Genomic DNA, 26145 nt, shown 5'->3' on the forward strand with positions numbered 1-26145 from the left:
CATTTCATAAAGGTGCAATAAAACTCTTATTTATATGTCAGCATTATGTGCATAACTGGAAATAATCCAACTGTTCATAACATGTAAATATCTTGTTTTTCATTCTTAAATATTTTACTTAATTTTTATTTCTTTTAAATTTATGTAAATTTTCGCTATCTTTGCACTAATTTGTGTTGCTGTAATTATGCACATTTGTCCAACGTGGGACTAATGAAGGTGTTCTATTCTATTTAATCAATTGTGCACTTAAAAAAAAATCAGGTTCACTTATTTTCCCTCTGATGGTCCTGATTGCAGGTGGTCATACTTACTAACTGAAGATTTAAAGATGAAAAGAGTTGCGAGTGTTTCTACACAGGGCACAGGTTTAATCAACAGGACAGAAGAATAAACAACGGATTTGAAAAATGAAACACAGACGCTGTACCACTCTGTTTACAGGCCGAGAGGCGATGGGTGAAAAGGCAACAGTGCAGAGATGGTTCCCGTAGGCTGCAGGCCAGCAGCGGACGCCAGCAGACATGTAGATAAACATCTTTTCAATTTCTACCCATAAAGCAAATGAGCTCATTTTAAGAAATCATTGAAGATAAATCATCCTCGTCCTGCATTTAGTTGTTTTCATTTATTTATTTAGAAAAAACACATTTTAAGTAGGAAAATGTAACTTTCACACCAATGATAACATACTGTAGAAATTCAAGACGTTATTTGTTTTAATTATTATCATACAATGTAAATAAAAAACTGTCTTCCTACAAACAGGTAATCTAAAGTTTCCCAACAACAGACACTTTGTTATTTAAGACACGAGGAGGTAAAAAGATTAAAGATAAAAGACAAAAGACTTTCACAGCCTGGAGAGGAAACACAGGAAATAGCCTGTGAGGTCAAAGGTCACACGTCAGGTTCAAATTAACTCCAGACTGTGTTTGGTCCTCGGCTGTCACCTGAGCACACAGCACACAGAGTCGGCTGGTGTGTGTGTGTGTGTGTATGTGTGTGTGTGTGTGTGTGTGTTTGTGTGTGTGTGTCTATGTGGCTCCACCCCCGTAGCTGTTCTCGATGCACAGCACCACCAGGGCGGCGCTGCAGCTGCTGCTGCTCTGTTGCAGGAGGCTGCGGCTGAGCAGTGTGGAGGCAGCACCGCCGGCCGAGCGCTCGCGCCATGCCTCGCAGAACGACTGCAGGTGGCGCCGGCCGCCTTTGCTCGAGCCGTGCCACAACATCTTCTCAGGCCTGGGGGGGAGAGGATGTAGAAAAGAAGAAAGAAATCAGGGTGACTCTGCTCCTTTCTGCAGTTAGCCACATTAGCCACATCATCAGCTACGTTAGTCACGTTACTCAGCCTTGTTAGCCACATCATCAGCTACTTTGGGGGCGTTCTCATAGCCTCGCCTCGCCTCACCACGGTACGGTTGTAGAGCGCTCGGAACAAACCGAGTTGCTCCTGCGTGAGGCGCGTTAAGTTAGGGAATCCGAGGAGTCTTGAGACGAGAGGAAATACGGATTGGTCGAGAGGACGTGGCTCTTCGCTGCGAGGAAGCCTCGAACACCGCGGCATAAAGTGGTCCTTGGCTCGCTAGGGCAGCTGTTTCAAATAAGGAGGCGTGTTTACTGTCTGTTTGTTTTTAAATAGATGCTATTTCCCATTGTATCTATCTCGTGTTTACTTTTGGTGAAGATATAAAGGTTGAACTACACATTTACTCTCCCAGAAAACGAAACCAGAAATTATAAATGTTGCCTGCATAAATGATCAACTGTGACTTCAGTGAGGAAAACTGTTCTTTCTTGAACAGAAAAGCAACCACAGACCGAGCAGCAGGTATGAAACAACTTCTACTGTGTCCATCGCTGTGCTGTCGTGTATTGCACAGAAATGATGCCGTCGAACACATTGTCCCGCTTTACCACGTCGACTCCGCCCACGGTCTCGTGAACCGGGGGCCAATGAGGACACAATCGAACCGTGGCAAGGCGAGGCGAGGCGAGGCGAGGCGCGGCGAGGCTATGAGAACACGCCCTTAGTCACGTCAGTCAGCCTCATTAGCCACATTAGCCACGTCATCTGCTACGTTAGTTAAGCCCGGGGACACATGACTCACCAGGTGTCGTCAGCCAGGACGTCCTTGCCCTGGAAGGAGTAGATGGACACGCCCTCCTTCATTGAGTCCTCGTTGAAGATGGAGTCCCAGCTGTCGAATAGGACCTCATCCTGATGGAGGAAACAAGAAGTGGACTCCATTAGCTCCGTTAGTTGTCATGCTTGGCCGCAGGGTGAGACTGTAAGGGCGGAGCTGCGGACCTTCAGGTTGAGGATGGGCAGCCGGTCCCGGTCGGCCCGCCGCACGATGCTGTGTAGGTCCTGCAGCCTGGAGGACAGGAAGGCCCTGAAAGTTCCCTGCAGTCCCACAGCCTGAGCCTGGCTGAAGCACAGGAAGTCAGCACCGCGTATCCCTCGCATGGCGCCTGACTGGGGCGTGTTTAGGGCCACGAGGTGGAGCTGAGGGAGAGGAGAAGGAGGAGGGGTCAAGACAGGAAGTTAAAGGGGTCAGGACAGGAACAAAAGAGGGTTCAGGACAGGAAGCAATAGGGTCAGGACAGGAAGTGGGAGGAGAAGTAGGAGGGGTCAGGACAGGAAATAATTGGGTCGGAACAGGAAGTGGGAGTGGTCAGGACAGGAAGTGGGAGGATGGGACATGACAGAAAGTGGCAGGGGTCAGGACAGGTAGTAAAAGGGTCTGGACAGGAATTGGGAGGGGTCAGGTCCTACCCCTGGTCCAGCAGTGTGGCGGTGGGTGGGGCTCTCTGGAGAAGGAGGAGTCCGAGGTGGTGTGATGCTGTAGTGAGGGTACAGGGGGCGCCCCTGGGTGGTGTACCGGGGATCTGGCTGGTACCGGGGATCGGGCCGGTTCCTGGAGTCCGGCTGGTACCGGGGATCTGGCTGGTATCGGGGGTCATGTGACAATGTGTCGCCGTGTGATTGGTGCTCAACATCAGGAGACTCCTTCACCACCACCTCGTTACCCTGCAGCACCACAGACAGGAAGTTGGCCTCCAAACAGGAAGTGATACAAGGGAAAAGGGGAAGGAAGTGGGTGGGTACTCACATCCTGGCTGGGCAACGGGATGTAGGAGCCGAGCTGCAAACAGAGGGCTAAAGTCAGAACAGCAGAGTGACTGGAGAGTGAGACTAGAGAGAGAGGCTGGATAGTGTTAAGGTCCTTACACACCGGGCCAAAGGAGAAGCGACGTGAAAAGGCGATTTCTTTTCTATACACACCAAGCGCAACGCGAATATGCGTCTGAAATTCGCTAAGCAACTGAAGCTCTTTCTGTCGCGCCGAAGGAGAAACAATGGAGACGACTACATCCTCAAGTGAAGATGTCCTGGTGATGGTTGAATCAAAAAAGAAAAAGAATAGAAGTATTTGGGTTCACCTAATATTGTTCTTGAGAGAGGTGTTGCAGCCGTTAAATGAATGACCTTTGGATGTTTTTATCATTTAGAAAGCTTTTCGGAACAGATTTAAACCAAAGAATAAAAGATATGATTTTTTTTTGGTGACCGAGAAGTTTGGTTTTATGTGCATAAAACGAAACAACACTTTCTACACCACGGCTTGAAAGAAAAAAAAAAAGACATAAGAGCAGATGGGTGAGTTTAACACGACCATCCAGGTGCTTAAATTGGACCCAGTGAAATTTGGCCAGTACTTCAGAATGTCCGTCAGACATTTGGAGTTCCGTCAACCGGCTGTGCGTTTGCAGAGGGAGAGAGAATTATCGACGTGTTGATGTGACGTCATCGACCATCCAACATCATTTTTGATTGGTCAGAAGTCCAGTATTCGCCTTTTCGCCTGCGAATAATTCGACACAGGAGCGAAAAAATATCTGTAGCTTTTTCGCTCCGTGAACATTCGCTGCCGGTGTGTACGGTTCCATTGACTTCAATTGGTTTTAAAAAACACGTGATTATTCGCCTAGTGAATTCGCTCCTGGTGTGTAAGGACCTTCATAGTGAGACTGGACAGTGACAGAGTGAGACAGGAGAGTGAAGCTGGAGAGTGATAGAGTGAGACTGAGAGTAATAGGGTGAGACTGAGAGTGATAGAGTGAAACTTGAAAGTGATAGAGTGAGACTGAGAGTAATAGGGTGAGACTGAGAGTGATAGAGTGAAACTTGAGAGTGATAGAGTGAGACTGGAGAATGAAGCTGGAGGGTGATCAAGTGAGAATGGAGAGTGATAGCATGAGACTGGACAGTTAGACTAAAGCAGGTGTAGCAGCAAACTTTTGGTTGGTGGGCCACAATGGATTCTAAAATTTGACAGAGGGGCTGGAGCAGCAGCGGATGGCTGTAGTTTGCCCATGCTTGAGAGTAATCGAATGAGAATGGAGAGTGATGGAGTGAGACTGAGAGTAATAGGGTGAGACTGAGAGTGATAGAGTGAAACTTGAGAGTGATAGAGTGAGACTGGAGAATGAAGCTGGAGGGTGATCAAGTGAGAATGGAGAGTGATAGCATGAGACTGGACAGTTAGACTAAAGCAGGTGTAGCAGCAAACTTTTGGTTGGTAGGCCACAATGGGTTCTAAAATTTGACAGAGGGGCTGGAGCAGCAGCGGATGGCTGTAGTTTGCCCATGCCTGGACCAGAGAATGATAGCGTGAGACTTGAGAGTAATCGAATGAGAATGGGGAGTGATGGAGTGATACTGAGAGTGACAGAGAGAGACTGCAGAGTGAAGCTGGAGAGTAATAGAGTGAAACAGAGTGATAGAGGGGACTCCGTTTTTCTGCTGGGGGACTTCAACGCACATGTGAGCAGCGACAGTGAGACGTGGAGAGGTGTGATTGAGAGGAACGGCCTCCCTGATCTGAACCCGAATGGTGTTCTGTTGCTGGACTTCTGTGCTATTCACAGTTTGTCCATAACGAACACTGTGTTCGAGCACAGGGGTGTCCACCGGTGCACTTGGCAACAGGATGCCCTGGGACGGAGGTCGATGATTGACTTTGTTGTCGTGTCATCTGGCCTCCGTCCATGTGTTTTGGGTGAAGAGAGGGGTGGAGCTGTCAACTTATCACTACCTGGTGGTGAGCTGGATCCGCTGGCGGGGGAGGAGACTGGACAGACTCGGCAGGCCCAAAACGTATTGTGAGGGTCTGTTGGGAAGGTCTGGTTGAGCCCTCTGTCAGTGCGGTCTGCAACTCCCACCTCCGGGGGACTGTCGTGGCTGACACGTCTCTGTAACATCGCTTGGCGGTTGGGGAAAGTGCCTCTGGACTGGCAGACTGGGGTGGTGGTTCCTCTTTTTAAGAAGGGGGACCGGAGGTTGTGCTCTAATTATAGAGGGATCAGCCTTCCCAGTAAAGTCTATTCCAGGGTGCTGGAGAGGAGGATACGGCCGATAGTCGAACCTCGGATTCAGGAGGAACAGTGCGGGTTGCGTCCAGGTCGTGGAACACTGGACCAGCTCCATACTCTCCGCTGGGTGCTCGAGGGTTCATGGGAGTTCGCCCAACCAGTCTACATGCGCTTTGTGGATTTGGAGAAAACGTTCGACTGCGTAGATCATTTATTACTATACGTCACCAACCCAACTACATCTATCCCTGAAATCCTCAGAATTTTACAAGAATTTGGAAACATTTCTGGATACAAACTTAATCTCAATAAAATCTACCATTTAGATTGTCCACCGAGTCCTTCACATATCTGGGTGTAAAGGTCACCAAGTCATATTACACCCTATTTAAATGTAATTTCACTCCCTTACTTGAACAGTGCAAACAAGATATTAAAAGGTGGTCTATCCTGCCTCTCTCTCTCGTTGGGAGAACAAATTCTGTAAAGATGAATATTCTACCTAAGTTTCAATACTTGTTCCAGGCGTTACCTGTGTTCATACTCAATCATTTTTCAAGAAATATAATCAAATTATTTCCTCCTTCATATGGAATAATACATCTGCTCGTATAAGAAAAGAATTTATGGAAAGACAAAAAGATATAGGTGGACTTTCACTTCCCAATCTGTTCACATATTATTGGGCTGCAAATCTTAATGCTATTTCTTTATGGTTAAAAGACAGGAATGAGAAGATCCCTGCATGGCTCCAGATCTAAAAGAGTACTAGCAGGCCACATTCACTCTCGGCATTACTTTGTGCACCATTACCGCCACTAGTTAATAATATTAAAGATAATATAATTGTAACTCAATCCTTGCGTATAATAAATCAATTCAAAAAATGTCTGGGTGTTCAGAATATCTCTCTTCACTCACTCATAATCATCTTTTTCAACCGTCTTTATTGGACAATGGCTTTAAAATTTGGTATGATAAGGGTATTCATAGTATTGAAAACCTTTATATTGAGAATATCTTTGCCAGCTTTGAACAGCTATCCAAAAAATTCGGACTGACCAAGAGTTATTTTTGGCGATATTCGCAAATTAGGGATTTTACTCGAAAAAAGTTAGCTAATTTCCCTTCTATCCCCCCCTTCTTGATGTCTAGGTTCCATATTAAAAGTTAACATGCTAAATAAGAGGAGAATATCATATATTTATTTACGCATTATGGATAGTCGCAACCACTCCATTGCACATATTCGGGAACAATGGGAAAAAGACCTGGGGGCTCCTCTGTCTTACAAAGAATGGGATATGGCTCTTACCAAGGTACACTCTTCTTCTATATAATCAAGACTTGCTTTAATACAGTTCAAAGTGCTACATAGTTTACACTTTTCGAAGGCTAAATTAGCAAAGATATTTCCCAATGTGGACCCATCATGTGACAGTTGTAAACAGGCCCCAGCTACTTCCTACCATATGTTCTGGTCTTGTCCAAAACTTGTACCTATCTGGTCATCCTTTTGTGAAGTTATCTCTAATGCCTATGCCTATAATATCTCACCTTCTCTTTTGGTTGCTATTTTTGGATGGTATTCCGATCCAATGGGATGTGTCCCCCCTGATCATCTGCAGAGAGTCATTGTCTTTTCTTCTTTATTAGCCAGACGCTTGATTCTACTTCAAACTTTGAGAGTGAGACTGGAGAATGAGGCCGGAGAGTGATGGAGTGAGACTGAGAGTGACAGAGTGAGCCTGGAGAGTGAGTGAGACTGATGGAGTTAGCCTAGAAAAAGATAGAGTGAGACTGAGAGTGACGACGTGACACTGGAGAGTGTTAGACTGATCGAGTGAGAATCATGGGATATGTAGAAAATGTAATTTCATTTCAATTGAAAATGAAGAGTCAGACAGAGTGCCTACGTGGACTTGGCGAACTCCATCTCGGACCCTCAGGTAGAGATCTGTCTGATCAATGACGTACACCAGCGCCCCCTCTGGGTAGCGGCGGGCTGTGGCCGTCATGCTGTCATATGACCTCAGCAGTGTCACCTGCAGACAGTCAAGAACAACAGAGCCACCAAGTGGATACTAAAATCTGCTTTTTCAATACGTTAATTATTGATCCATCTTCTATGAGTTCAAATCATTAAATTAAAATCAGGAAGTTCTGTGTTTTTTGTTTTTTTTTAACTTTTTTAAAAGTCTGTAATTGCAACATGTGTATCTGCCCTCTAGTGGTAGAGGTTACAGGACTTAAGGTGCTACCAGGTGTTCTTACCCCTGACGAATGCCCAGGTAGTCCTGGTGCTCCGGGGGGTCCTGGTGATCCCGGGACACTGAAGGCTGTCAATCAAAAGGGATAGGGTCACATGAGCACTGGACTTTAAATACTCATCCTTTCTTACGGTTCAAACTCACTGCGTCCATCCGCATTGTCACCGACACCAGAGGTTCCTGGGGGTCCCGGTGGCCCCGGGGGTCCTGGTCGACCATTGTAGCCCTGCCCTGGCTGCCCGGGAGGCCCCTGGGGGCCAGGTGGGCCCACGATGGATTCTCCTCTGGGGCCCTGGTGGGACAGAGACAGGAAGCTGTGAGGTCGCCGATCGTTAGCGGGCGTGCTAGCAGTTAGCATGGTCTTACAGGAGGTCCAGGCTGTCCGACGGAGCTGTAGCGCGGGTCATAGTATCCTCCACCCGGTTCTCCCTTCTCCCCCTTCACACCTGGACTTCCTGCTTCACCCTTCATCTCATTCTGGACACATCAGCAGACCAAACTACCACCAAACTGCAACGACCATGAGCTACCACCAACTACAGGCCTTGACAATGGTGAGACCCACCTTCAGGCTGAAGAAGTCAGTTGACCCAAAACCTGCAGGGAAACAAATTTAATACACAGGTGTCAAATATTGAGCTTTCAGCAGGTGGCCACTAAGGGAGTACCTGGGATGTCCAGCGCGCCGGCTGGCCCGGGGTCGCCCTTCTCCCCCTTCACAACTGCAGCGACAGGAAACACACCTGTCAGCACACCTGGCACAGGTGTGTTAGCCATGCTAACACTTGCTAACTAGCTTTCCTGAGGAATGACGTACCTTGATGATACGTAGAGTAATGGCCGTAGCCCTGAAACAACAACAACAGTAAGACAGTGAACACCTGGTCCCGACTGACACCTGGTTACTGTGAAAACCCACACTATCCACTGTGTTAAGCCCACTCACCCCACTTGAGGGAGCTGCAGGCCCGGGTGGTCCAGGAGGCCCAGGAGGACCTGGTGGACCCTGAGGAACAGGAGGTAAAATTCCTTGAGGATGACACTGGACTCTGAAGTAATTGAGACAAAGGTGGTGGGCAGGACTTACTGGGGGGGCTTGTCCAAAGCCACTTCCTGGATCTCCTCGCTCTCCTTTGACCCCGTTCAGACCCGGCCGACCCTGGAAACGTCAGGAGACATGATAAAATCATGGGAATCAAGGGAGGACTAACAGGAGGTAACAACAGAGTCTGAGCACTCACATGTCGTCCTGGCAGGCCGATCTCCCCCTTCGGTCCTGAAGGACCAAACGCACCCTGAACAGAAAATACTTTGATTTCATTATGTTTCTGTCTGAGTAGCAAAGATGTGGCTAATAGGAAGTCGGTTCTCACCGGCGGTCCAACAAGTCCTGGAGGGCCGGGGTCACCCTGGAGGTCATGACACAACAACAGCAACATTAGAGTTTGAATGACAACAAACTGCCCAGAATGAGGTTGAAACGTTGTGGCTCTGCCTACCGGAGCTCCGCCCAGCCCACCGATATACTGAGGTTTCCCATCAGGCCCCAGGATGAGGCCGGGCTCTCCCTTCTGTCCCTGAACACACCAGCAGCAGCATGACACAAACATTTAGCAGCATGAAAACAACCATCCTTACACCTTCAAAATCATCTTCAGTCACGATCAATCGATCCCCCATCACCTGCTTCAGCGGCATTTTAAACTGTAAATCAGGGTTGTCACAAGAACCGATACTTCCAGTACCGATACGGACACGAAAAAAAAAATTCTATACTTGCTTTTTTCTGGCACCGTCAGAACCAAATATGCAACTTTTCTGTCGGCGAGCTCGGCAGAACTGATGGGGACAGTATACGCGTGTGAGCAGCGCAGAGCAGTCAGCGCTGAAGAAGAAAACCTAAGAGGCGCGCGTGGAAATATTTTGATTTCAGACGAAAGGAGGAAAAAACGTCAAACCTGGCTAAACACTTCAAAGGTAGGCGCCCCGACTTGTTTAGAAAATCTAAGGTGATTGAGTTTCTGTTTGCTATCACTGTGTGTCACGTTATGCCCGAATATGCCTACGTTCCGTCATCCACGCAGGCATCAACTCTGTTTCTCAGTCGCTCCCTCGTGCTAATAAATAATAGAGGTTTAACGTAATGTAACGATACTGCCTGGACATTCTCTTACTTTGTTATTTAAAGTAAAAGTTTTGTTTCCTTTACAGTATCAGTGTGATCACATCCAAAAATCACTGACGCCGTTATGGTTGTTAGAAGCTGGTAATAGAGGTTTTAGTTAAGCGAGATCAGGCTCCACACCACTGTTGTTTTGTTATTTATTTCCATATTTATAAGAAGACCAATATTGTTTGAGGCCACTGCTGTTCTTTTTTGAATGTATAGTTACCCTTTGGCAGTTGGCAGCTGGTATTGCAAGAAGCACAACAATGTTTGAAACAGTTTCCAATAAAGTAGTGAATTTAAAAGTACATAGGTTCGGTTTTTTTGTTTTTTTTTAAATCATGGTACTGAATTAGTGTCGAGAATCTTGCACATTAACAGGTATTGGTATCGACTACTGAAATTCTGGTATCGTGACAACCCTACTGTAAACACTATTTTTTTTTATCTTTGATTTATTTGTCCCCCTGTCATTGTCAATCATGAGCCACCAAGTGGGGACAAGACTGAACTGATCATGTGATCTCACTTTGGGTGCCAATCCTGGAGGACCAGAGTCTCCTTTGTCTCCTTTGGCTCCTCTGGGGCCCTGAAAGGCAGGCAAGCAAGGTCGCACACACACAGACACCTAATCACACATCAGTTTGGAATATCTTTGTGTGTGTGTATGTGTGTGTTTGTGTGTGTGTGTGTGTGTGTGTGTGTGTGTGCGCGCGCGTGCGACACCCACAGGGAATCCAGCTCGTCCTGGAGGTCCTTGGCTGCCCTGCAAGCAAAGAAGCAGAAGAAGAAGAAGAAGAAGAAGAAGAGACAGATGGTGAATGAAACCAGTGAGGATGTGTGGTCACATGGTCACATGGTCAGGCGGGTGGAGGCACTCACCTCAGAGCCTTCATTGTAGAACACATCATTAAACTACACAAGACAAGTGAGTTAGTGAGGCAGTTAGTGCAAGCAGTGATTGACAGGCTGAGGGGCAGGGCTTAGTGATGACATCACAAACAAATCGAGGGACTTTGTCATGCTGATAAAAGCTGTGGGAAGGGCTTAGTGATGACATCACAGACTGAGGGAGGCATTGAGTGGAAGGTCACTGGAGGTCAGGGGTCAATAGGTGGGTAGACTGGGACTTACGTCGTTGGAGGGCTGGTAAATGATTCGTCCAGGAGGTCCAGGAGGTCCTGGAGGTCCTGGCTGACCACCGTCCCGTCCAGGAGGACCCTAAAACACCCGGTGGGATAGAGCCATCAACGTGAGGAGGTCAGTAGTTCTCCTGATCTCCTGGTGGAACCAGCTGGAGGTCCAGGCTGACCACTGAAACCTCCAGGACTTAATGGAAGTCCAGGCTGACCATCGTCCAGTCCAGGAGATTCCACTAGGGGAGCTCAGGATCACCCTGAGCTCCAGGAGGTTCCCCCAGGAGATCAAGAGACCTGATCACGAGGTGGTGATGGAGCTCCAGGTTCCAGCTGAAGGAACTCACCGGCTCTCCTCGCTCTCCTTGATTGCCCTTCACACCCTGAAAAATGGAGAAGAAACACGATTAAGCATCCAGAAGGTCCAATAGTGGCTGGACACAAACTCCCAGCATGCATCTTTCATCCTGACCGACTGTCCCGGGAAGCCATCGATGCCAGCGATGCCGGGCGGACCCCGGGGCCCTTCGGATCCCTTGGCTCCAGGAATCCCTGGCAGGCCAGACTTCCCCTGTCAATCAGCAGAGGTCAGTCAGAAGTCAATCAGAGGTCAATTATCAGGTCAATTAGAGGTCACTTACAGGCAGGCCAGCCAGTCCAGCTGGACCCTGAAGGACAGAAGACAGCGTTTAGTATTAGAGTCAGGCAGCCAGGGAGGAGGTCACATGACTGAGGGGGGTGGTACCTGTGGGCCAGGTGGGCCTTGGAGTCCAGGTAGTCTAGCGGCTCCGTCTCCGTTGTTGAAGTTTCCCTGCACAGAACCAAGTCCGGCAGGATCAGAACCATCTGATGGATCTGATGGTTTCTGGTTCACAAGCTGTTTCATCTCTACTTACAGAATCAAACCCGCCCCGGTACGGAGGTCCTGGTGGTCCTGGAGGTCCTGGAGGTCCAGCAGGGCCGATCGGACCTGGGAGTCCCGCCAGCCCACTCTGGCCCGGAGTACCGGTCCTCCCTGGGTCACCCTGAGCTCCCTAAGGAGACCAACAGACATTCAGACAGAGCAGAACACAGTTCAAGGACACGACATGCAGGAGAGAAGACAGGTTTCAGAGATTTCTGTTAGTAGGGACAAGAAAAGACATGACAGGAACCAGAGGAAACAGAGGAACTGCAGGAGAACCTAGACCCAGTACCTGACACCAGCATACACACCGTGGAGGACGGAGAAAAGTAAGAGAGGAGCCCCGTGAAAAAGTCTTGTGTCTGGAGGCGAGATAGACGGAGGAGAAGACCTTCTTCACCACATCTCAGAGACACCCAACAGCACTCAACCTCTGGAGGAACTCACCTTCTCCCTGACGGCTCCAGGAAGACTGAGCTCACCGTTGTCCCCCTAGTGGAGAAACAAGGAATACACAGCACAACCACACAACTCTCTCAGATCTTTCCAGGTTTCAGAGTAACTCACCTTTATCCCGAGGCCACCTGCTGGACCCGGAGCTCCAGGAGGACCTGGAGGTCCCTGAAACACAACCACCATTTCTTCTTATCTCTGGATACTCAACAACAACATCCTCCTGTGACTGGTCTTCAACCCTCACCGGTAGACCAGGAGCTCCGTCTGCTCCTGGAGATCCAGGAGGTCCAACAGCCACTGGTCCGTTGGGGCCTTGGAGCAAAGAGGTTCCAGGAAGGCCGGGAGGTCCAGGTGGGCCCGGGGAGCCTTGAGGGCCCTGGTACAGCAGCGATGGGGAGAGTTAGGAGTGGGTGTGGCTAAGGTGATGATCTGGTCATCTACTGAGAACCTGAACAGACCCTGATCTTTTCCAGATCCACCAGCCCAGAACCTTCCATGTCCAAGAATGTCTGAACAGAAGACAGGAAGTCAGTTTGTGTTGTCGGACGGAACCACAGACGAAGGTGCTGCAGGTGAGCACGCACCTGGCGGTCTCCAGCTCCAGTACCACTTGGACCCCTTGGACCAGGAGGACCAGGTGCACCTCTGGGCCCTGGTTGGCCCCCTCCTGGTTCCCCCTGGAATCAAACACAGTCGCTAGACTCTCTGAAGCAGTGCAGTGACGTCAAACCTGAGTGAGTTTTCAGGTGACTGACCTTCTGGCCTTTGGCTCCGCTGCCTCCTAGACTCCCTGGGACACCCTGAGGACCTGGAGGTCCCTGAAGAGCAGAGTAGAGTTCATATCTGGAGGTCCGACTAATCAGAGGGTTCAAACTGACTGAGTCTCACCTCCTTGCCGTCCTCTCCTGGATCCCCCTGGAACATGGAGCAGCCAATCAGAGAGCAGCATCAAACAACAAAGAGTACCAAGGTCTCAACAACTCACTGGTTCTCCAGGGGTTCCTGGAGGTCCTACTGGACCTGCCGGGCCTGGAACCTGCTGCACCACCGAGCCGTCTCCCAGCCGAACCACCTCAGCCGCAGGGCCAGGGGGCCCAGGGGGGCCCTGGGGCCCCGGGACGCCCAGTTCCCCCTTGTTGCCAGGGTAACCAAAGCCTGAGCTGCCCTGAGGGGGCGGAGCCAGGAAGTCCATCATCCAGTCAGATTGATGGTGTGAAAATAGAGCCAGACATACATTATTGTTGCTTTGTCTTCAAAGCAACAATAATGTATGTCTGGATTCAGAGTGAAAAATAATTCTCGGGGTGCTCAGCAGTGTGCAACCCGACGGCATCTCAGTCACAATATTGTCGTTAAGCCTGTTATTTTTGAGCATGTGTTTTTTAGTTATTGTTTTAGTATGTGTGTGGAAGATCTGTCAGTACTCCAGTCGCCAATCACGGTGACTTCTGTAAGATTTTTTGTGTGTGTTTGTTAACGCTGCTGCTGAATTTTGTCAGTTACACCAAAGGATATGACAGCAGCAGAGTTTCTGTAGCCGGGAGCTTCTCCTGTCCTTACAGACTTCTACAGCTGGCACTGTCCCAGCGAATATACCGATGCAGTTCCGAAGGCAGTCTAAGAAGTCGAGCCATCGGAAATGAGGGAGAAGAGATGGTTTACAACGGAGACTAAAAATTCTTCTGCTTGACAACCGCCGCAAACTACCGCTGCTTCCTTCTGTCTTGTTGTCAAATGTCCAATCTATTAGACACAAAATGGATAAAATGGAGATATATGCCAAGTTTAAAAGGGCAATAAAAGACACCTGCCTTCTTGTCTTCACTGAGGCATGGCTCGGTGGCACGGATCAGGACTCAGACCTGCTTTTAACTGGGTTTGGCAGCCCAATATGCACGGACCGGTCACCAGGGATCACCGGCAAGAGGCGAGGAGGAGGAGTCTGCTTCTATGTGAACCAGAGGTACTGCAACACCGTGGCCATCAGACAGAAGATATGTACGGCTGATGTGGAGTTACTATCCATTTCCCTCCGTCCTTTTTACCTGCCTCGCAAATTCCAACAGCTGTTCTACACGCTAGTGTACATACATTCCCACAAGCCGAACAGTCAGCTGTTTCTCAACTGATCAGGGACATCAAGTACAAACTGGACTCCCTGTGCCCTGAGGCACCAAAGTTTGTCTTAGGGATTTTAATCACTGCAATTTGAAAAAGACTTTGAGGACACATGATCAGTATGTCCCTTTTTACAAATTCCTTCCTTTGTCTCCCTTTGGTGCCTCCTATCACAGCAGCGTTTATCTAATGCCTGTATACAAACCAACTTTCAGATGTTTGGAGCAGGAGGAGAGAACAGTGAAAGTCTGGTCAGAGGACAGCATCTCCTCCCTCCAGGCATGTTTGAGTGCACAGACTGAAACTGCTTTTATGATGCGTGTGATGATGTAAATTAACTCTCTGACACTATCTCATCATACATCACATTCTGTGTGGACTTGATAATTCCCACTAAAAGTGATTGATTGATTGATTGATTAATGCTTTATTAATCCCGAAGGAAATTCAGCACTGTGCTCCACATACTCATTCATACATTCACAACAAGAAGGCAAAAGCAACCTGCAGCCGCAAACTCATGCGCTGTCAAAAAAAAGTGATCACCTACCCCAATAATAATCTCTGGGTGACTTGGTTGACTAAAGAACTTAAAGCCTTGATCAACAAGAAGAAAAGAACCTTCTATTCAGGGGACCCCCTGGAGAGGAGAGCGGTCTCCAAAGGAGTCAAGGAGGAAATAAGGAGGGCAAAAATAAAGTATAAAAATAAAATGGAAAGGGAGTACTGTAGTGGAGATATTAAAGTTGCCTCGAGAGGAATAAAACCCATGTTGTAAATTAACCAGCCATCTTGGGAGGCCAGGTAGCTCATCTGAATAAAGGGGGAGGAAGATGATAACCTAGCAAACAGTTTTAATTTTTTTTGAATAATATTTCTATGTTGCGGGAATCTCTGTCCCCACAGAATGATATTGTCTTATCGCAAGAAAGTGTCTTAAAGCTTCTTTTAAAAAACTGAATATAAGTAAGGTTGCTGGTCCTGACTCTATATGTGGTTGCACTTTGTGTGCACACTGTGCCGACCAGCTTAGTGAAGTGTTTACACTATTGTTTTACATGTGTGTTGAGAGTGGCCAGATACCGACCATGTGGAAGACATCCACCATAATTCCAATCCCTAAATCTAATAATCCAAAAGAACTCAATGAATTCCGGCCAGTTGCTTGAACGTCCCTTGTGATGAAAGTTCTTGAAAAAATATTGATGGAGGAAATTGTCTCCCTTATATGCGGCAAACTGAATCCACTACAATCTGCATATCATTCTGGGAGAGGTGTGGATGACACAAAGATGTTTATCCTAGACAGGATATATAAGCACCTGAAAAAAGCCAGTGCACATGGAAGGCTTTTATTTGTTGACTTTTCCTAAGCTTTTAATAAGATGCAGACTCATATTTTAATTGAACGTCTTGCTTATCAATTTATTTGCCTGATCAGATTTTACTGTTGCTCTTAAACTTTCTAACAGACAGGATTTAGTGTGTATTTGCGAATTATTATATGTCCATGTCCATCACACAGGTTCTCCACAGGGCTGTGTACTTTCTCTTTTGCTGTTTATCATGTATACTGACAGCTGCAAGTCCTCCCAAGGGCACAGCCACCATGTCAAATTTTCTGATGACACGTCCCTACTGTCACTCCTCTACAGGGCCCAATCAGACAATGATTTGTGCACAAACTTCTTTTGTGGAATGGTACGATGATAACTACCTGGACTTAAATGTGAAGAAAATCAAGGAGTTAATCATTGATTTTAGGAGGGATCGTCCTGAACTCATTGCGAATACTGTTCACAGAGAAAAAGGAAAGATTGTTTTATACATCTAAATGTTTTTAGGAACACTGTTTGACTCAAGACTCCAGTTCGACAAGAACACAGAGTCTATTGTGAAACGGGACCAAAAATGCATCCATCTACTGCGAAAGCTGAATGTTTCTAAGGGCATTTTATGAAACTTTTATCATGCTTTCATGGAAAGTTTGTTGACATTTTCGTTTATTTGTTGGTTTTATGGTCTATCTGTGAAGGAGAAGAACTGTCTCAGCAATATTGTCAATTAGTGTCCAAGATCACTGGAGGCCAGCTAACTGACTTGAACTCTATCTGGAAGAAACGGCTTGTCCAGAAAGCCAGACAATTCATGAGTCATCCTGACCACATCCTCAGTCAGGAGTTCTGTTTGATGCCCTCAGAGTGGCATTATCTTGCCCACCAAGGAGGACAAACAGATTTTCAAATTCTTGTATTCCTTCAGCCTTCATTCAGGCTTCTGAATGCTGAGACAGTTAAATGACGAACATAGGCCAGACATTGTGACCGAGAGCCGTATTGTGTATCTATTGCATATTTATTTATTATATTATCTTATTATGTGCTGCTAGCGCTGATTGCCCTTGCCAATCTGTGGTACTGAGAGAGTGGATGTTGCTTGTGTTGTTTGTTATCAGGTGCCCTTTAAGTTGTACTTGTGACTTGAGGCTGTAAACTGAATTGCCCTTTCAGTATTAATAAATCCGTTTGAATTGAATTTAACTGAATTCAATTAACTTGAAATAAAGAAAAAGAAAAGAAAAGAAGAGGCTGACCTTTGACCCTTTGTCTCCCTGAAACACAGATAGACAGACAAACAAGTCAGTTCTGGGTCAAACTAGCAGAAAATTCTTGGTCAATCTTGAATTGTGTCAACATCAACATATTAAAACGTAAAAATATTCAATAATAATAATAATAATAATAATGATAATAATAATGTGAACTGACCTTTTCACCTTTGGTTCCCTGCATGGACAGGTCAGAAGGTCAGAGGGTCAGAGGTGAAAGGTTAGGGTCTGCTGCAGAGACTGGGCTGCTGCTGATTGGCTGTCGGCTGCAGGCCTACCTGTGAGGCTCCTCCCGGTGAGAAGAACCCAGAACCGGAGGTGGAACCCAAGTCTCCCTTCGGTCCCGCGGGGCCTTGATCGCCCTTCATGCCTTTCTCTCCTCTGTCACCTTTCTCTCTCTTCACACCTGCAGCAGCAAGTTGAGTAACAGGAAGTTGAGATGTTTTTTTTTTTAATAATAGTAATAACGATAATAATAATAATAATAATAATAATAATAATAATAATAATAATAATAATGATAAAACAATGAAACACAGTCCAGACAAATACCACGTAATGGAATAAGGCGATCCATGGTAATGTATACTGAGTCATCATGCATTCTACAGGAGAGAGCCTGCACAATGTTCCAAGGATGACTGCGTTACGTGACGTAAAATATGCTACAAAAACAGGACAAGTGCATGTATTACACGACTTTGAAGAAATAATTTACTATCAGGCAGTGGTGAGGGCAACATGCGAGATCACATCCTGGTTTTAACATCAGCTGTAGCTAGGACAAGGTACTGTTCCCCTTTGCCTGCTCCTCATGGCACTCTCTGTCACGCAGTTTTCTTTTCAAGTCTTTGAATGGTTCAGGCTATGTTGTTAGTTAGCTGTGAGCTGCGTAGGCTCACAGCCTCGCATTGGGCGGAGGAAGAGAAATAGGAGGGTTGGGGAGACTGACAGCTGTGACCGCCAATCCCCGCGCCCTCTCGGGTACTATGGGACCCGACTATTCACTGGTAGAGCTCCAAGTATCGAGAAAAACTCTGAAATTTCCAACCCGGACCCGGACTCAGTTCTTGTGAAAGGGTCAAGGTCCTAGCCATGTTGGGTATAGGAACGTTCGATTCTGACCCGGACCCAATTTTTGTGAATGGACCCTAAAATCCAAGCCAGGTTGGCTCAGAATGTCTGATTCTGACCGGGCTCCAGACTAACTGCTTGAGAACTGACCTGTGAACTGAATCTGGTTTTCGGGGCTTCGGGTTTTCCCGAAAACCTCTACTACATTACACTACTACAGTCTCTGAATCGCTCACTTAATTTACTAGTTCTGCTGCCAGGATGTTTCCAAATAAAAGCTCAACAAAAGACATTCAGGCACTGCTGAGGTTTTTTTTGACCTGATCCTTTCGATGATGGCATCACGGGAGGTTCAGGGACCGGCCGCAACGGTGCCGTGGTGGTCTGGACAGGAAAAACAACCAGAATTAAAAAAAATATTATATTGAAAAATCAGTGAACAGACAGCGAACGCTCCTATTGTGAAAGACTGAATGATGCTGCTGTGCAACCACTAGGGTGCTGTTGCATGGGTTTATAAAGTGTTTTATAGGTGGCTAGTTAGCTTGGCTTAACTTAGTTTAGCCCCAGAGTGGACGAACCTTGACAGTTGTTCCCGTCTTGGTGCGGTCGACATCGCCGCTGCCATAGTCTCCGGAGGCCTAGGGGGGCGGAGCCGGGGCAATCAGAGCCAATCAGATTGTCGCTGTGCTTTTAGAAATTAAATAAAGAAATAAACAAACAAACAGCGACAAAGAAACAAAGACTCACATCGTCGTAGTCATCCTCATCATCACACAAATTTTCAGCTGCCTGAGTGTTTCCCAGCAGCCTCAGCTCGGAGATTGCCCCCTGGAGGGCAGGAGAAAGACACACACACACACACACACACACACACACACACACACACACACACACACACACACACACACACACACACACACACACACACACACACACACACACACACACACACAATTCAGTCATCCATAAATAACTTACATGATAAATTTTTCTGGAGCCTGTGTGTGTGTGTATGTGTGTGTGTGTGTGTGTGTGTGTGTGTATGTGTTTATCGGCACACACAATCAATAAGCACTCATACACACGGACACACACACACACACACACACTCTGCAGTCAACCAGAAGTAACACACATGAATATGCAAAATACAACTGGCTCACCTCTACAGGTACTCACCCCTGCGACAACTGCGAGCCAGTGGCATCGCTCACTCTCCTTCCCTCCCCAAAGCAACAGCAGGACTACACACTGCTGGATCATGCCCCTTCCCAAACAACAACAACCTGGTTAAATGCAATGAGTTAGGTGGTCCCAACAGGTCTTCAGCTGGGCACCCCCCTTCGTCGATAGGCCCACTACACCTCAGGGGGGCTTGACGACAGGGGCAGATCCAGGACATTGGACCTGTCGCTACCATCGCACCTCCCTCTGGATCCAAATGCATCTTGAGGCAGCCTCTGCCTGATTAGCGATGCTGACCACCAGCCGCTTCCTAGCAAGCCCAATGATTCCCAGTATCCCCAGGGCCTTCTAGAGGGACTGTCCTGCAAAGCCTCAGCAGCCTACCTCAACTGGCAGATTCTATGCCTACCATCCGTTCTGTTGGCTCTCGAGGATGAGGGGTTGGTTTTTCTTGAGCTTACGTTCATGGGCCTCATCCATCCTCTCTTCCCAGGGTACTGTCAGCTTGACCAGCACCACTTGTTTGGTCCCTGCTGACCAACAGAACAATGTCTGGTCTAAGGCTGGTTTGGGCAATCACCCTTGGGAACTTGAGCTGTCTCTTCAGGTCTGCCTGCATCTCCCTGTCGCTTGCTGTTGCCAGGACTCCTCTGCTCTTTGTCTCTACTGCTGCACTCTCTCCCACTCTCACAAAGTGGATGAAGCAAGGTCCATGCGAAGGTTGCTTTTTCCTCCTCATTAAACACCATGGTTATGTCAGGTTAACCAAAAGAGATTGGGGATGGCTTCAAGTAGCTCAGATAGGGTTTGTATCTTTGCCTGGCGACACTGTGTCTGGAGTGAATTCAGATACTGTATCTGGTCATTGCATGCTGCTCATGTTTATTCATCTCATGCTCATGTTTATTCCATGGTATAAAAGACTTGTACTCGGCGAGCAACTGAGTCAGACACGCTCGTCTCGGATACCCTTGTTCCTCTCGCGAGATGAAACACTTGCTTTTTCATCAGCCAGAGTTCTGAGCCACCCTTTCACTCACACTGCAGAGACGCAAAAACACACCACGGCACCCTGCAAGAGCTTCTGGAACCGCTCAGGGAAGTGGTACGTCTTCAGTGTCAGATCCACTACCTGGTGAAGAGTTCCTTATGAGTTTGTTTAAATTGAGCCACAGGACTGCCAGGTCACATTTGTTCCTCTTTGCATCTTAGCAGCCTGAAACTCCTGGTACTCCACCTTTCTGGACTGAAGTGTCCATGTACCCAATGGCCAACATGAAGGTGGGCAACCTCTTCACCAGGATCCCAAAAAATATTTTAGCTTCAACATTGAGAAGGGAGATGGTGCGAAATTGTTTAATCCAATCAGCAATCAGCCAATCACGAGCAAGGAAGTTCTTCCTGCATGCCACTCTCAGCAGCTTGCAGAGTTGACTCCTGAGCCTTTCACACTTGTACACCTTGTACGGAATGCCATTGGGCCCTGGAGCTGATTTTCCTCTGGCCTTCTTAATGAAGTCATTAACTTCCTGCCAGCTTGGCTCCTCTTCTTTGAAGGGAACTGGCGGTCTAGTTGATTGGATGATCCTTTCCATCTTTGCCAGGCTTTCTTCCCTTTTGGGGTCACTGTGGACCTGGTGGAGGTGCCCCTCCACCTCAACTCCCGATGCCTTCAACTCCCCCAATCTCTAGTCACCAAGAAGTTTGGACATGAATTGGAAACAGTTTTTATGAAATCTGTCCTTGCGCTCAACCGTCGCCTCATGTCTCTGCAATGGCACTGGTCATGGCAAGGTCTTGATGTGCTCTCTCAGGTTGTCTCAGATTTCTGTAATTGCTGTTTTTTTTTTTTTCTTGAAATGCTCTCTTCACCCTACGCAGATCTCCTCTAAGGGTTGCTATCTCCTTCAAGTATCTGTTTTCTTTGGGTTGAACTACTTTGGGTTTACGCTGCTTTCAGCTCTTTCATTCCGAAGCGATCAGCCCCTATACTCCAAATTATTGATAACATAGCCTTTAGTTTTCTCCTGAGCCTGTTACCTCCAGCAACTAGTCCTGGTCGCAAACAAATAACTCCCACTCTTTCCTTGACGCTGCTGCTGGCCAGTTCACTCATTCTTTCAGGACTTTTCCTGTGCAGATATGTTTAGGTTGTCTGCTGTCTTGAATGCCCATCTCACTCAGTTGCCTTGTTACTTCCATCACGCCTTCCTCATTGACTTGTGCTTGGAGATTCTGGGGACTGTGGTGTGTGTCCTGCCCTAGCTTCTCCTCCGTCTTACCAGGCTGCCCTTTGCATCGCACAATCCTATTGGGATGCATGCACTTCATCATTCTCTGGTGTATCTTCAGAGCCCTCTCATTTTGTGTAGGTGTGTTTGTGTACCTAACACACACACACACACACACACACACACACACACACACACACACACACACACACACACACACACACACACACACTTTAATCTCTATGTGTTGCCTGTAGTGCCATCTAGCCAGAGGAAATGAAGGCAAGAAGATTTGAACAAATTGAGAGATGGAACAATAACCTTAGACCCCAGACACAGGCTCTTTTGTAGGTCAACGGTCAAGACACACACAAAGCAGGAAGTGGAACCATCAGAATAAAGGCTACCTGGAACTTGTCCTTGTCGGCGGCGCCGGCCTGGCCCACGAAGATGGCAGCCCCGGGGTCAAGCTCCAGGGGGTCGGGGGAGCGCTCCAGCGGGACCACCAGCGGTTCGGCGTCGCAGCCCAGGTACAGGCTGACCTGGTCCTCAGCCACGGCCAGCGAGAAGCGGCTCCAGGCACCCACCACCGGGCCAGGCAGGTGGAAGCGGGCGGCCAGGTACGAGGCCTCAGCGTCCGGCTCTGTGTAGAACAGCAGCAGTGGGCGCCCCCCTCCGGGGGAGGCAGGGCCAAGCTTCACCGCCACATGCAGCAGCCGCTGCGGCCCGTCAGTGACAGCGAAGAGCATGGCGGCGGCTGGTGATGATGGCCGCACGCGGAAGACGAGCGAGAAGTGGCGGTAGAAGGGGTTGGGCAGGTGGGCCAGCGCTGGCCGGCCCACCACAACCTCCCCCACCGCAGGGTCCAGCAGGTAGGTGGCGCCGTCACCGCCAGAGGTCACCACACCGTTCGGGGGGGGATCACCCATCAACTGCTTAAGGGAGACCCCACTGTCTGCTGGGAGAGAAAGACCAGTCAGGCGGCGGAGAAGAAGAAGAAGCAGGAGAAGCAGCAAAAGAAGAAGAAGCAGAACATTTTCTACCACCACACTTTATTTTCATAGATAAACTGGAAGTAGCGATTCCACAAGAAAGCAGAAGATCCAAAACATCAGCATGAACTCGAGCTGAGAGCTTCAGTTCCTCATTGGTCTAATGGAATTGGTTCCACTCTCCAGAGGTCAGAGGTCAGAGGACTTGCTCCACAGTTCCCACAGACTCACAATATCCAGGGGGAGGAGGTGGTCAGAGCTCAGACCTCTACTCACTCGGCGGCCACTGGAGGCAGTCAGCCTGACTCACAGCTCCCACGTCAGGCAGAGTGTTAGCGCCCCCACATGGCAGGGAGCAGGGAGAGGAACGACCGCGTTCTCACGAAAGGGTGCCCTCAGTGGCCAAACGGTGGAACTGCAACCTCTCAGGAGGCTTTTCTACACATCACACAGTGTGTCGCAAAGCTGGAAGTGTGAAGGGTTTGGGGGTTTACCCTGGTGGTCATCTCCCCACTGAGGTCAACTGCTGGCAATTAATCTCAGTGCGGCTGCTGACTGGCAGCTGCAGCAGCAGCTGCTGGAAGGATTGACTTCCTTTCCCGGTGGAACGAGGAAGTGATGTCACAGTCATAGCAGATGCTGCTGGAATCTGACGATTCCTCCAGCTAATCGTATCTGCAGCAGCAAACAGCAGGAAACTGCATCAATTATAAGTCATTTGTTTTTTGTTAAAGGGCCAATTCAGAAAAAGACGTTTAAGAAGTTGCATTCAGGAGTGATGATTATTTATTTATTTATTTATTTACTTACTTATCTATCATTTGACAAACTTTTCCAACTGTGCTTTTTTTAATGACTGAGCCCGCACTTCCCCCCCGCCACCGCCGCCACCCCCCCCAGCCAATCAGTGACCTTGGCTTTCCAGTGCCCTGTCAATACTTTGCCTAGGAAGGATGAGAGGCCGTCGGTTGGGGAGTAGTTTCAGAAGATACAAGCAATTGATCACAGTCCAAAGCTCCATGTTGTGGCATTAGCTGTAGCATTAGCTGTAGCTACTCGCACGCACACTTAGACCAACAGACTGACACTACAAGGTGCAGTGATACAAGGGATTTGTCTGACCAACAGGGGGCACTGGCTGCCTGGCAGACTGGTTGACCAACTGACTGGTTGATTGGCTGGCTGGGCGGGGCCCTGCAGCTGTTGGCTGTTTCTCAAGGCTGCAGCCAAACACAGCAGCTGCTGAAGGACGCCGAGGTTCCCACAGTGGTTCAGACATTCTCAGCAGCTACTGCCAGCTGGGAGCAGCTGCACAAAAGTTTCACACTGTCAATGAGCCAATTAAAAGTGAGTGAGTGGGGATCACATGACGCAGTGGTGTTGGTGGTTGGGAGGTGCGGGGGGGGGGTTCTCCAGATTAGACTGGATTAGACGTGAGCCCTGAGAAAACAAACGTGAGAAAAATTGAGTCTGAGACCCAAAGCACCTGGTGCCTCTATTCACACAGCCTGATGCTAAGCCAAGCTAAGATAAGATAAGCCAAGCTGGCTTGTTGGAAGCAGAGCTGGACCTCAACCAGTGAACACAGCCTCATCCCAGTCCAGACCGGCGGACATGTAGCTTTATGAGGTTCAATGCTAATGCTAATGCTAACAGCGGTAGGTGGGAAATGAGCCAAATCCTCTGGACTTTCCCTGCAGCCTGTCCCTACCAGAGACAGGAAGCGACTCTTCGCTCAGATCTCTGAAGAATGTGAGAGCAGCGTCTCTTCTTCCTCTGTGGTGGCAGAGGAACCATTAAGTCTTCCTGGCTGCGCGGGGTGTTGGCAGCGAGCTGCCCTGACCTCTGACCCCTGCCAGAGACATAGTGACGATCTGACTCATCCTGGTCACAAGGCCTCTCTTGTTCTCTGGGCGCTGCTTTCACGCCCACGTCCGCCAGCGTAAATGCCACAGATGGTGTGATGAACCCCCTCGCCCCTCCAGTACGCCGGGTGCTAAATCACAGCTTGCCACACAGACAATGGGGCAGCTAGCTTGTTTTCTTGCTGGCCCAGACCCAGAGAAAGCAGCGCCACAAACCTAAGCAGCTTCTCAGCACATCAGGAGAAATCTGGTCTTTGAGGCTAATTAGCATGGCACTAGCTCTGCACACATGTGTTGTTGCTGCAACTGTCCAGGTGGCTCCGCTGCAGCGTTATTACAGCGCCAGTTATCCAGCCATGGAGACGTGGAGATAGCAGGAGCTGCTTTGGGAACCCGCAATGAAGAGCTTCCTGCAGAGCAAAGTTCACGCCAGAGCCCCGAGAGACGCGTCCAGCTCAGCAACAATGCTGCTCTCAGCACAGCTGCATGCAGCACGATTTATGGTGGCACTAAAAAAAAGGCTGCAGCGGGGCCTCCGCATCCACTTCCCGTCTAACAGGGTCATCCTGCAAGGAGAAGCCTCGCATGCTGATCAGTCCCATATTATCTGAGCAGTCCCACACGTCTTCACCAGTCCCATGTTACTTGATTAGTCCCATATTACCTGATCCGTCCCGTGCTGCCTGATCAGTCCAATGTTACCTGATCAGTCCCACGCTTCCTGATCAGTCCCACACTTCCTGATCAGTGCCATGCTGCCGCTGAGCCCCGCCCACAGCTAGCCGCTCCAGGTGTAGCCGAGCAGTGTTAGCATGCAGCTGTGCACTGTGCGCTGCGCTCAGGTGTTCGCTCGTCTGCATGAGGGGCAAACAGGAAGTGGTAGCAGACGTCACGTGCATGTGCATGCACACACACACTCACTTGCTAGGGTTGAAAATGTATTTCCAGAGCAGGTACATTCTAACCCGTTTGTCACCTTTCCAGTTACTAATTGACAAGCACAGGCCCTCTGGTGCCCCTTTCAGGCAGGTGGTGGCACTGCATGGGGAGGCGGCCTCCGTCCAGTCAGGCAGACGCTGCGGGAGGGCTAGGGGGGTGGGGGCAGGGCCAGGGGGCAGCGGGTGCCTGCAGCAGGAACCGTTGGGCGGCTGGGTGGTAGCTGCTCCTGGCCAACCACGGCCACTCCTGACCCTCCTCTGCCCCCACCTCACCCAGCGAGCTCTGGTTGAGGAAGTTGGGCAGGGCGAATGAGGCCCTGCGCCCCCCGGCCCCGGAGCACAGCGGCCAATCAGGCAGCAGTAGCAGAGATTGTCTGGAATGCCCCTTACAGTGTTACTGTGGTCACTGCCTCCTAAATCATCAGCTGACCTTGGCCCCGACCTTGACCCCTCCCCCCCCTCCCTCCTCCTTCCTCCAAACTGACCTGTGTCATCTGTGGCGTTGGTGGCCAGGAGGTTGACTCCTGCTGCTTCCCCTGCTCCTCCTCCTCCTGACGCCTCCTCATCTTTCCATGCCACCTTGGAGCCGTTCGTGCCCATGCTGAGCAGCAGGGTGCTGCTGGTGGTGGCCGCTGCCGTGGTGGTGGCCGCTGCCGTGGTGGTGGGTATGGGTGTCGGGGATGTCGTGGGGGTCGTGGGGGCGTGGTCATCATCGTCTGCATCATCGCGGCTCCAGAACCAGGAGTGGCAGTGCCCGGCCAGGAGCAGCAGGAGCAGCAGCAGCTTGCTGGACATCCTGCTCATATCTGATCTGAAGAA

The 26145-nt window shown here is 48.9% G+C and overlaps 1 protein-coding gene across 2 annotated transcripts; it reads right to left on the bottom strand.

Annotated features, from left to right (window-relative positions):
• Positions 1–350: 350 nt before the first annotated feature.
• Positions 351–26145, bottom strand: LOC142899165 (uncharacterized). Of its 2 annotated transcripts, XM_076042635.1 has the most exons (43): positions 25812–26145; positions 21939–22489; positions 18863–18943; positions 18694–18753; positions 18433–18496; positions 17317–17444; positions 17199–17216; positions 17024–17041; positions 13298–13477; positions 13201–13227; positions 13068–13130; positions 12897–12989; positions 12771–12821; positions 12557–12688; positions 12424–12477; positions 12304–12348; positions 12168–12218; positions 11849–11986; positions 11698–11763; positions 11594–11620; positions 11425–11523; positions 11300–11335; positions 10951–11037; positions 10699–10731; positions 10547–10582; positions 10346–10405; positions 9149–9226; positions 9023–9058; positions 8891–8944; positions 8737–8808; positions 8596–8655; positions 8467–8497; positions 8318–8371; positions 8215–8246; positions 8016–8126; positions 7794–7941; positions 7654–7718; positions 7296–7424; positions 3117–3149; positions 2780–3034; positions 2312–2509; positions 2112–2221; positions 351–1242 (listed from the first exon to the last, which is right to left on the bottom strand). In XM_076042635.1, the coding sequence occupies exons 1-43, from the start codon at positions 26128–26130 to the stop codon at positions 1038–1040; spliced, it is 4188 nt and encodes a 1395-aa protein (XP_075898750.1). In that variant the 5' UTR covers positions 26131–26145; the 3' UTR covers positions 351–1037. The 2 variants fall into 2 exon arrangements, with proteins under 2 accessions (XP_075898750.1, XP_075898759.1); XM_076042644.1 differs by lacking the exon at positions 12168–12218.

This window comes from Nelusetta ayraudi, unplaced genomic scaffold, assembly GCF_046127955.1.
Source record: "Nelusetta ayraudi isolate G7.1 ecotype Tasmania unplaced genomic scaffold, CSIRO-AGI_Nayr_v1 ptg000004l, whole genome shotgun sequence".
Taxonomy (NCBI): Eukaryota; Metazoa; Chordata; class Actinopteri; order Tetraodontiformes; family Monacanthidae; genus Nelusetta; species Nelusetta ayraudi.

Bases quoted from the DNA above. Each gene is read 5' to 3' on its own strand.
- LOC142899165 (XM_076042635.1), bottom strand. From the start codon at position 26,130: ATGAGCAGGATGTCCAGCAAGCTGCTGCTGCTCCTGCTGCTCCTGGCC. The intron at 12,349-12,423 runs GTGAGTTACTCT...TTTCTCCACTAG, and splicing joins CAGGTGGCCTCGGGATAAAG to GGGGACAACGGTGAGCTCAG. The intron at 1,243-2,111 runs GTGAGTCATGTG...TCTCCCCCCCAG, and splicing joins GTCCTGGCTGACGACACCTG to GCCTGAGAAGATGTTGTGGC.